This window comes from Dipteris shenzhenensis, chromosome 8, assembly GCF_047967505.1.
Source record: "Dipteris shenzhenensis isolate YYH24624 ecotype China chromosome 8, Dip_SZ_1.0, whole genome shotgun sequence".
NCBI lineage: Eukaryota > Viridiplantae > Streptophyta > Polypodiopsida > Gleicheniales > Dipteridaceae > Dipteris > Dipteris shenzhenensis.
In genome coordinates, this window is record NC_141603.1 from 56,729,315 (window position 1) to 56,741,410 (window position 12,096).

The 12,096-nt window shown below is 44.5% G+C and overlaps 1 protein-coding gene across 2 annotated transcripts in view; it reads right to left on the minus strand.

Annotated features, from left to right (window-relative positions):
- Positions 1-4,931: 4,931 nt before the first annotated feature.
- Positions 4,932-12,096, minus strand: part of ABCI20 (non-intrinsic ABC protein 9) — a 42,229-nt gene continuing 35,064 nt past the window's right edge. The window contains exons 6-7 of one of the 2 annotated variants that reach the window (XM_087378434.1): positions 6,404-6,481; positions 4,932-5,189 (exon numbers count right to left, since the gene is read on the minus strand). In XM_087378434.1, coding sequence (XP_087234560.1) covers positions 4,947-5,189; positions 6,404-6,481 — 321 coding nt within the window. In that variant the 3' untranslated portion in view covers positions 4,932-4,946. The other variant, XM_087378436.1, reaches the window with a different exon arrangement.

The following is a 12,096-nucleotide window of genomic DNA, read 5'->3' on the forward strand; positions in this document are numbered from 1 at the left end:
CGCTTTTGTTTGCCGAAGCAGCATGCTTCACAAACCTTTCCAAGAAACTGTAGCTTCGGAATCCCAATTGCCATATTCTCATTCCTTAGATCTAACAAGTACTTGAAGTTGACATGACCATATCTCTTGTGCCATTTTGCAAATAGTGGCATCTGTTGCATTTGAGCTGACATGGCATGCTTATCTGGTACTGTAGCTAGCATCCTGTATAAGCGTCCTTCCTTGACACCTTTTGCTACTAGCTGACCTCTTTTGGATTTGTCTCTGATAGTGCATTCATCACCGTCGAAGATGACTTTGTAGTTGTGTTCCGTCATTTGACCTACTGACAAAAGGTTCTTGCTGAGCTTCGGAACATAGAGTACATCTTTGACTAATCCTTTGTACCAGTGAAATTGTTCATAGGGATAACCCCTGTCCCTTGAACCGGATTCGGTGTATTGTCTGCTGTGTAGATGACATTCTTTTGTCCTTCTAATGGCTTCATTTCTGTGAACCATTCCTGATGATTTGTCATATGAGATGATGCACCGCTGTCGATGTACCAAGGATCCTGTTCCACTTGGTCGACTTGATAACTGAAATCCTCTTTGGGATTGAAATCAGTGTCTAGGTGCATTGTATCAGTCTGATGCAATTCCTCACTTGCAAGAAACATATTTCCATGTTCATTTGCAAAATGACTGTGACTAGAATGTCCACCACGATGATTTCCTCTTCCTCGGGAATTCCCTCGATTACTGCTAGATTGACCGCCTTGGTCATACTGCTTCTTGCGGCAATCTCTTTCATAGTGTCCAAACTTGTGACAGTAGTTGCATTGAATGTTTGACACATTGGTGGATGCATTCCCTCGTCCTTGGAATCTTCCTCGGTTGGAATGATTTCCTCTTTGCTGATGTTGCTGAGGATGATGCTGATGCTGATGCTGATTTTGACTTTGTTGATGATGACCACTTTTCTGATATGATCTACCTCTGTTTTTGCTTTTACCTCTGCTTCTGTCTGAAGCTGTGAATGCCTGATCATTAGAATGACCTTTGCGTGCTTGAATGGCCTGAGTCCTGAGTTCTTCACGAAGTAGAACTGACTGAAGTTCTTCCACTGTTGAAATTTGCCGTTGGATGGCAATACTCTGAACTAGATTCTCATATCCTTCTCCTAGTCCATTCAGGATTACTTGAACCATTTCTGCGGGATTCATAGTCTCTCCTTCCTGCTGCTGCAAGTTGATTGTTGTAGTCTTTGATGCGGAGTACATGAGCATGACCGGTTTCACTGCTGTTGCGGAAACTCTGGTTGATCTGGTTTCTCAGGGTGAGAATCCTGGATGTGTTCTTGGACTCGTAGAGAGCTGCGAACATATCCCATGCTTCTTTTAATGTCTTGACTGTGTTGAGCAGTCCTAGCATGACATCTTGCACATTCTGCTTGATCAGGTGATAGGCATACTTGTCTTTCTTATCCCATTCTGCTTGAGCTCGGGCAACGGCAGGATCTGCTACTGGTGTGGAAACTGTTTGTGTAGATGTAGATCCCGATGTAGATCCCGTTGCTGGTGCTGTGACAACAGATGGAGTAGAGCTACTGGTGGCTGGATCGGCCAATGGTCTAGATATAGATCCATCGACATACTCCCATTTGTCCTGAAGTACAAGAATGGTCTCCATTCGGTATTTCCATGTATCGTAATTGGAGTTGTCTAACTTAGCAGATGCCTCCAGATTGAGGTTGCTAGTCGACATGGTGCAAACAATGTACTCAAAAGTGTCCTGAAAAAACTTTGTATGAATCAACTGCAAATACACTGAAGATGCCAAGTGAAATCTCTATACCGTCGGTGAAGATAGAACTGCAGTATATAAGATCTGATCTGTATTACAAGGCTTGTGGCAATGATGCCGAGAATAGCCAAGAGGCTTTACAAGGCTGAAAATGATGTGCACGATGCCGTAAGATAGTCAAATAGGCTTTACAATGGTGGCATGTGTGTGTGAAATCAAGTGCTATCTGCCCACTGAATCAATCTGCAATGCCTCTGAACTCTGAAGTCTGCTCACTGAACTGATGAACGTAAGGTTTCAAGTAATGTAATGATGTGAAATCGGATGTGAGCGTATGGACTGACTCCGAGTAGGTACTAGTCGGGAATTTCGGGCATGGCTTAGATTGGCAACTTGGGGAATTCAAAGCGTCCCCTCTATGGCGATCTAGTCTACTCTGATCTAGATCTAAACCAACCGTCGATCGATGAAAGAGCAACCAATAATTCCTTTTCTTTTGTTCTTTTTAAGTGCTGGGTCAGATGCGTCGATGTAGAGGCAAATGTGCGTGAAGGAAGTGGTTTTGTCGGCGAGGCTCAAATGTGAGTGTAACTTGCGCCGAAATGTGCGCGTGATGTAACGAGCACGTAGAGCACGAAAAATCGAGCGACTTTCCTTTTTGGAGCACCCTCAAATTCTTCCTGGATCAAGAGATACGACTTGATCTAGGTGAAGGGGCAAAAGGAGTGCAAATGGTGCTCAATGATGATGTGTCACTGTGAGTCACATGCTGGGATGATGTAGCACTGTGCTTAACAAGAGGTGTGCCAGTGAAGCTCTGTGCTGAGGTGGCAGGAGTGTGCACATGCAGTGTGTGCACAGTGTGCCTGGCAAGGGACTGTGCCTGCAGAGGGTCAGTGCTGACTGGACTGCTGAGGTGGCAGTGCTGAGGTGGCACTGATGATGTCAGCAAGGTGACGTGGCAATGATGATGTGGCACAGGTGACATGGCACAGGTGACGTGGCACTGATGACGTGGCACAAGTGACGTGGCATTGATGACGTGGTAGGTGACGTCACTGATGACGTGTCACTGATGACATGGCAAGTGACGTGGCTAATGACGTGTCACTGATGACGTGGCACTTGGAGATAAGGTTGCCACGTGGCACGAATCTAACCAACTGATTTAACCGTGATTCACTTGACTTAACCACATTTGTTTAACCACGGTTAGGAGCAAACCTTATCTGGTTAACTGACTAGGGTTAGGCTGACCAACCCTATCTGCCACGTGTTGCAAGGTGAGTGTGTGCCTTATCCTCCACGTGTCAGGGCGTGGGTAGCCGGAATCTTTGGAGATGCCGATGAAATCTCAGGATTCCGTCCGTCGTCTCTCCCGATTCCGTCCTTCGTCGTCTCCCGTTTAGTTGCAGAAGCTTGAACATCCGTCGAAGTAAGGCCTCGCTTTCAAAAATACGCCGTGGGCTCTTCTCATCAAGAGTAAGGAGCATGCGAGCATTGGAGCCGCTGGTGCCGCGTTGAGGGAGTTGCAAGGTCGATGGAGAGGCTGTCGCCCGTGACGCTGTAGATGGTCGTATGCGCAGTGGAGCTAGTTGGCCATCTTGAAGAAGGCAATGGAGCCTTGAAGCTGTTGAGCGGTGTGTAGGGCTGTTGTAGGAGCTTGGTAAGCTTCCGGATGAGGAGAGCACCTCCGAGCAAGCAAAGGGCCTTAACGACGAGGCCAGGGACAATGTGGGCGCGAGGGCGAGGGTCACTAGGAGAGTGAGGCAAGGATGCTTCTTTGAGTTCTCGCCAGCGAACCTGCCAGTCGTGTTGATCGATAGAGGAGCTGCGTATGCGTTGGTGGAAGCCGTGAGCCGTTGACGAAGCTTGGAGCTGGCGGTTTTTCGTGTGCTAGTCGTAGTAATAGAAGCGTTCGAGTTGTTGAAGGCGGTTGCTTTGGCTTTGCATGCAGGGCGTTGAGCAAGGAGAGCCACTGTTTGGCTGTCGAGTTGAGGGCTACAAGCGGCTGCTGCTCGCGTAGGTCGATGACCTACAACTATGACTTGGGTCGCAGGAGTCGTTAGTTGCTAGAAGACGAGGGTGTAGATAGCCATCAAGCCCAAGGAGGCTGAGAAGACCGTCGAGCCTAAAGCTGTGCCAAGCCCAAAGCTGAGAAGAAGCTTAAAGAAGACTCTCTCATAGTCTCTTTGCGTTAGAAACCATGCGAGAGGAAACGATCCTTTGATGTCCTAAATCTATTTTCGTCTAATATTGTGCAATCGCGGAGACGCTGACTCTGATTTGCAGAGATATGAAAACAACACGTCCAACTCTAAGAATACAATACATAAACTGCTTTTATACGAAGGCCTAACGCGGACTAGAACGAGCATAAGGAGAAGAATTACCATTAGCAACCAGTGAAACACAATCTTCAGATGCACCAAACACCAACCGGATGAATCGAAATGGTGAAGTAAGAAGGCTTGCATAATAATTATGGTGGAGTAAGGGCCTTAGCACATGGATGGCCTTAGCACATGGATGGGGCTAGCATGGGTTTAGGATGGGCATATTTTTATCATCATTACTCCCATCCTACACCAAGTGGTCTAGGATGGATTTAGAATGCGAGTAGCCACTTTTTCTCCCATCCTGAATCATGGCCTCTAGACCCTAGCAGCCAGAATGGATTCCCCTTTTTTAAGGATTCAAAAACATGGAAGGATGACATGTGTCCTTGTCCCCACAAGGTCCCCACCTCTTAAACACATGAAATGATGCCATGTGTCCTCTTTCTCCTAAACCCATCCCCAGTTCTTTTTTTGTTAGCACATGGTGCGATGGGAATAGGATAGAAATATGAATGGGACCACTTGGGACCACCTTTTCCCATTCCCATCCTATTTCTTCCCATGTGCTAAGCCCCTAAGGACCCAAAATGTATATTTGTCATATATTGACATCTTTGCTTGATGTATTTTGAGCATATCCTGCTTTGGGGTTTCTCATCATGTAATATAAAAGCAACAATATTTTCACCCAAAAAAAAAGAGTGCGCGCGCTTTCTCTATTTTTAAAAAAAAGTGTGTATATGTGTGTGTGTGTGAGGACGGGACGGGAGGGTGGAGAAAGAAAGAAAGAAAGTCTATTAATGTCCACGGGAGACCAACAGGTCTATGGGACAGCAAAAAAACCATCTAATACATCTGCTTTAGGGAGGGTACATGGCATCTCCCACTTTAAATAATTAGGGTTGCTTTTGCTCTCCCTACCTATATAATAGTCTAAAAGAGTAATCAGCCATACATCAGTTTTAGACTGAGAGTCTTTTGGTTTGGATTTAAACTCTTTGATTAGTGCTATGCCTTCACGGTAAACTGCCCATTTTCCATCCTTCCTAGCAGCAAGATTTACCAACTATAAACATGCAAAGAAGGAAACAGTTCAACGACTTCATCAGATTCAATGATGGGAGTAAATCGTTGGATAAAGACATGCACCCAACACGTGTACACGTTGGCTTATATCCAGATACCCACACAGGTACATAGGCACAAATATTTACAAAACGGTCTCCCTAATGAGTCTGTCAAGATTCTTCTAGATATGAATGGCAGACTCCCTAATGATGGAGGCAGCCAGTTTACAGAGAAGAACTTGCAACAAAACAATACAATCTAAGAAAAAGAATAGGCCAATTAAGTAACGTATACTTTTGGCATGATTTAAAGGCGTAAGACCCGGTTTGAGCTTAAATTGTAAGCCCCTTCCCCAGCTAAAGTAGAATGCAGCCGCCCACCAGCCCACCCATTGTTTAGCACTTTCGTTGTAGCTTTTGCAGACCCTATACCATTTATTTTTTCCAAGCCTGAGATATCCCTCGCCTGGTTCTCTTTCCTTTTCTTTTTCTGCTCTGCAATTTCCTTCCGCAGCCATTTTTCCACTGCCCTCTATAATCACAATCAAAACCTCCCATTAACAGACATATTCAACCTGTTTGCATTATGGATACAGACAGGATAATCCTTCAGGAATAATGTGCACAATATGTGACAGGCCTTCCCCCCATCTTGTTGCAAGACAAAATGCAAACCACTAGCAGCACCACTCTCAAAACATGTTCAACCAGATCATGACAATAGCAACCGAGTGCGTTTTTTAACCTCATGACAGTCATCTAATGGTTACAAACATCTGACTATTATCATAAATAACAGGGCATAGCTAGTGCAACATGCCCACCCACGTTGCCAGCCCAACACTGAACACAGATGAAGCGAAGATATATGCCCCACACCAGCACACATCCACCTGCTTTCCAGATGCATCGTGATCCTAATAAAATTTCTTCAACTCTTCAGAGCCGCAGGCAGACTCAGTAATGATGGAGGCTAGAACCTAACGTCCAGAGAAGGCTGATAACCATGAGTCCAGTTTTTTGAAGTCTCCTTACCCTCCATCAATACCCACTGGCTGAACCATCAACTTAACAAAGCTTGATATGGAAGAGTTCAGATACGAATGTGAAAACCCTAAGACCTAAAACGTGAGAGGCCAGTAATAAGGTAATTCCCATACATTCTATCCAGCAATTAAGAAAATAAATGCTTATAAGGAAAAAAATGAGATACCATTAGAGAAAGCTCCTTGACATCTTCCAGTTCTTTTAACCTTCTTGAGAATTGCAACCTTCCACCTGCTACATAAGCCTGCAAGGAAATCAATTTTATCTTTACTTGTACGACTGTTGAAACAAATCTTAAAAATGGCTTTCCAGTTGACATATATTCGGGCAAATAATGATGCACAAGATGCACTAATTAATGCCATTGATCTGACTACAAAGCAAAAGTGTGAGAGATGGAAAATGGAGAACAGCATAGGGCATCTAAGAGCAGTAGTATCACTTTGGTGGTGGTCCAGAGAAGACAATAAACTGGATCTGTAGAGACAACCTACCCAAAATCAAGCATCTGTAGTCCTGCTACTAAGCTAACAAGCTGAAGCTTGGACAGAAGTGCCTTGTAACCCACTGCTGCTCCAGGTAGCTACTGCGTAGCTGACTTACATGCACCTTGTACCTGCAGATTCTCTCCCACTATCAAAATTATTAAGCGTTACATACAGTGGAGCAAGAATGAGTGCCTTAGAGTGTTCTTCTGCCTAGCAAGGCCCAATGAGGGCCTTGGAGCCCAGTATAACGAATATGCAGTCTGGCCACCTGTGAAAGAATAGGCCAGCAGACTTCTACCTGCCCCCCACAGCAGAATATGGTCCCAAGGATCTCACTGACCTCTCACACTCAGATGTGGAATACACACAGCGGGCTAGACAAAGAAAAATGTCTCAAGCTCGAAAATGTGTGGCCTTATCTATCATAAAATAGCTCCACGTGTAGGCAGCCAACTGCTGTTCTACCTACAGCCCAAGTGGCTGCAGAACTTAGCATACTACAAGTACATGGCATTCATAATGCTGCTAAATCCCTCTCCTCCTGCACTCTTCAGAGGCTTCAGTTGAACTTGTTGGAGTAGGCAGGACCAAAGGTCAACAACAGCACACAAACAGTATGTAAGTCTATATACCTAGATTGAATCCAGGAACATTCCCAAACTCATCCTCTAAAAACACAACATAGTGCAGTTTCAATCTCACGATAGTCACTCATAAGATTGAAAACCATAAACTCCATCATGCATAGCAGGGACTAGCTACTATGACATCCCCACTGACGTCATCAGCGCCCAACAGTGGGTGTAGACCATAGTATAAAAATATGCTCTCACACATCCATACACCCACACATACTTGAGCATCCATTTATACAAAGCCTTCGTACTGAGTTTATGTCGGCACTCCGGAGGTGAAGGGCAAACTCAGCCATGACGAAGGCTAGCACTAAAGGAGAAGACTAATCAAAAAGTAGTCCAAATCTCTTAATTCAAGCTACAACTGCTTGTGAAGTCTAAACGATTTCATTTTAGTCTCTCCCAAACAATCTAAATCTTGTTGATAGGGCAACTCACCATTAAGATAGAAAGAATTATCGCAATACCAGCAGGCCGCAACTTGGACGAAATCTTCAAAAGGTGAAATTTGCATGTCCACTAATACGGCAGAAGCATATACCTAGATGAATCCAGGAACATTCCCAAACTCATCCTCTAAAAACAGTATGTAAGTCTACTGCAGATTCTGAAAGTGAAATACAAAAGGATATTATAGCCCTAGTCTTCTAAGACTAGGTTAGGACTAAAAGTCCTAATTGCCATGCAATGACTAACACGTTACGATGACTAACTGACCTAATTGCCTAGAACTCCACAAGGCCATACCAGTGTGTAGTCCTAACAAAGCCCCCTCCATGGTATGGCTGAAGTACTCTGGAAGCATGTCAGAGATATCTAGAATTTATGCCATGGTTGCACATGTTCACCCAAAAGGATATCGCAACCTATGGGAGTACAAGGCTGACAATATCCTGAAACAACCTATGGAAGTACAAGGTCCTAGTGTCCTGGTATATGCCAAATTGTCTTGCATCAGAACCTAAGACAAATGGGTATCACCTGTTGACACTTGTTCTCAGTTGTAACGATAATGGATCTCGATGTGCGCATGCATGGAACACTGGATTGTGGGCAATGGCTAAAGGCTAACTATCATGTAGACTAGGGTAGGACTCACAATCCTGATTGTCATACAATGACTAACACCTTACGATGACTAACTAACCTAATTGCCCCAAACGTTTACTAGAACTATGTCCACAAGGCCATACCAACGTGTAGCCCTAACAAATCCCCCTCCAAGGTATGGTTGAAGTACTCTGAAAGCATCTCAGAGATATCTAGAATTTATATGCCATGGTTGCACGTGTTCATCCAAAAGGATATCGCAACCTATGGAAGTACAAGGATGACAAGCTTGTCGAAAATGTTAAAACATAGGTCCTGATAGTGCTTTGGTGAAGATATATGCCAAATTGTCTTGCGTCGGAACCTAAGGCAAGTATCACCTGCTAACACTCGTTCTTTGATGTAGCGATAATGGACCTCAATGTGATAGAGAGTGAGGGAGATAGAGTAGGGAGTAGAGAGACACACTCACAGTAGTCACACACCAGTGGGTGGGGATAAAGGAATGAGTGGTACCTCCCCAAGTACACACACTAGTATATATAGACAAGACTAGGGCCACTAAGTACCTAAGTACAATGTGTACTTAGTGTACTTAGTAGTACTAGATTAATACTGTTACAAGGGTGGCCAGTGCCTTTACCCCAACAACCTCCCACTTAAAGGCAGTGTGCCCATAAGAGAGAGTAAAAGAAAAAACAGCAATATACATCATCATGTACAGGACCAGTTGGTCTGCTTATCCTATACCCATAAGCCGTCTGCAGTGTGCAAACCGCTCAGCAGCCAATCCTTTTGTCAACAGATCTGCTGGATTGTCATCAGTGTGAACTTTCACAAGCTGAAGTTGCTTGTTCTCAAGCACCTCCCTGATAAAATGATACTTCACGTCGATGTGCTTCGTCTTTGCATGAAAAACAGGATTTCGTGCCAACTGTATGGCACTCTGACTGTCACAATGCAACAATGGAGTATCACTAGAGTAGCCCAAATCTGCCACTAGCCGAGATAGCCATATAGCTTCCTTGCACGCCTCAGTGGCTGCAATATATTCAGCTTCTGTAGTAGACAAAGCAACGCATTGCTGCATTCTAGATACCCACGACACTGCACCTCCAGTGAAAGTGAAAACATAGCCGGTAGTAGACTTCCGGGTATCAGGGTGACCGGCATAATCAGAGTCTGTATAACCCTGCACTTTTGCATCTTGACTGCCGAAACATATACACAAGTCCTGTGTACCCTTTAGGTATCTCATGACACCTTTCACTGCATTCCAATGCTTCTTGCCAGGTTTAGCCATGTATCTGCTAACCACTCCCATTGCAAACGCAATATCGGGCCTGGTTGCAACCATAGCATACATGAGACTGCCACAAGCTGATGCATACGGAATCTTTGACATCTCAGCTCTCTCAGCATCTGTCTGAGGGCTGTCCAAAGCACTGATTTTCACATAAGGAGGTAATGGAGTACCAATACTCTTCCCCCCCTCCATGTGAAATCTCTGCAAGACCTTGCCAATGTATTCCTTCTGAGACAAGTATAGCAACCGCTTTTCCCTATCCCGAAGTATCCGCATACCCAATATATGGTTGGCATCACCAAGATCCTTCATATCAAAGGTCTGGTGCAATCTCTTTTTCAAGGCATTCATCTCCTTATGAGATTTTCCAGCAATTAACATGTCATCCACATACAAAATGAGGATAAGTAAACTGCCATCTGAAGCTTTCTTGGTATATAAGCAGTGATCAATGTCACTTCTCCTATAACCCTGGGTTCGCATGAATGTATCAAACTTATGATACCATTCCCTGGGTGCCTGTTTTAGACCATAAAGACTTTTCTTCAGTCTGCATACAAGCTTCTCTTTGCCCTTCACTGTAAAACCCTCTGGCTGCTGCATAAAAATTTCCTCATGTAAATCACCATGAAGAAATGCTGTTTTGACATCCATTTGGACCAAATCCATATCTGCATGTGCAACCAATGCTAATACAGTTCTGAGTGTTGTCATCTTGACAACGGGAGAGAATATCTCCTCAAAGTCAACACCATATTCCTGCTTGAACCCTTTGGCAACCAGTCTGGCTTTATGCCTTGGCTTTTCACCAGGTGTGACTTTAAGTCTATAAACCCATTTGCATGGCAGTACCTTCTTACCAGTAGGCAAGGGTACCAATTCCCAAGTGCCATTCTTGTGAAGACTGTCCATTTCAGACTTCATAGCAAGATCCCATTGAACCTTGTCTGCCCTCTGCCTAGCCTCTCTGTAGCATGAAGGCTCTCCACAATCAGTGAGCATCAAATAATCAATGCCTGGAACAAATCTTTCTGGCTGCCGCGTCTGTCTGGTTGACCTTCTAACCCAAAGACCATCATCTTGAGCTGGCTGTCCAGCCTGTTCATCACCCAGATAAGGTGGCTGTTCCATGATTCCTGGCTGCATTTGCATGTCAGGAAGATCACCTAACTGTGCCTCATCCATTGGGATGTTTTCTGCCATAACTGGCTGTCCATTAGGATCTGCTGCAGCATCATTTAATGGCTGATTATGCTGCTGTTGTGGCTGATTTACAGCCTGTCTGTGTTGCCCATGATGCCTATCATCATCAATAGTTACTTTTAAAGGTTCCTGCTGTACAACAGGTTCCTTGAACATGATGGTTTCATCAAACACGACATCATTGCTGCGTATAAGTTTTCTGTTCTTGGGATCCCAAATCCTGTAGCCCATCTCACCTTTGTCACCGTAACCTAGGAATATGCATTTAAGAGACTTTGGATCCAGTTTAGTTCTGTCCTCCCTGCGTACATGCACATACGCGACACAACCAAAGACCCGTAGGTGTTTGTAAGACGGAGGCTTGCCCGTCCATGCTTGTTCAGGCACACCACCACATAGTCTCTTGTTTGGTGACCTGTTAATAAGGTGCACAGCTGTCTTTACAGCTTCAGCCCAAAATGTGTGGGGCAATGCAGCATGTGACAACATGGATCTGACTTTCTCTTGAATGGTCCTGAACATTTTTTCAGCTGTACCATTCTGTGGAGGATCATATGGTGCAGACAAAACCCTTTGGATACCCTTTGCCTCACAGAATTCTTGAAATTCTTTGGACAAGTACTCTCCACCATTGTCAGATCGTAAGGCTTTCAGTTTTTTGCCTGTCTCATTTTCAACTAGTGCAACAAACTTAGTGAAAGCCTTGAACGTATCACTCTTCTTTCTGAGAGTGTAAACCCACACTCTGCGGGTGGCGTCATCTATGAATGACAGTATGTACTTTGAACCTCCTAAAGAGAGTGTAGGCATCTCACACACATCAGTATGTACTAGCTCCAAGAGCTGTAATTTCTGATTTGACCTTCTCTTATGAGGTATTTGTACTTGACGACCGTAGAGACAAAATTCACATTTCTGCAAATCTGAATATTTTAGACTCGGCAAGTAACCAAAGTGAGCCAATTGCTCCATTCCCTTAATACTCATATGGCCAAGCCGGCTATGCCACAATGAAATCTTTGGCAGCTCGGTGGCATTTACATCAGAATGCGGACAATGTCCAGCATGAAGTGAGTACAAAGTATCAACCTTAGGACCCCTGGCAATAGCCATTGCCCCTTTGCTGATTTTCCATTTCTGATTACCAAAGGTGGTAAGATAACCATCATCATCCAAC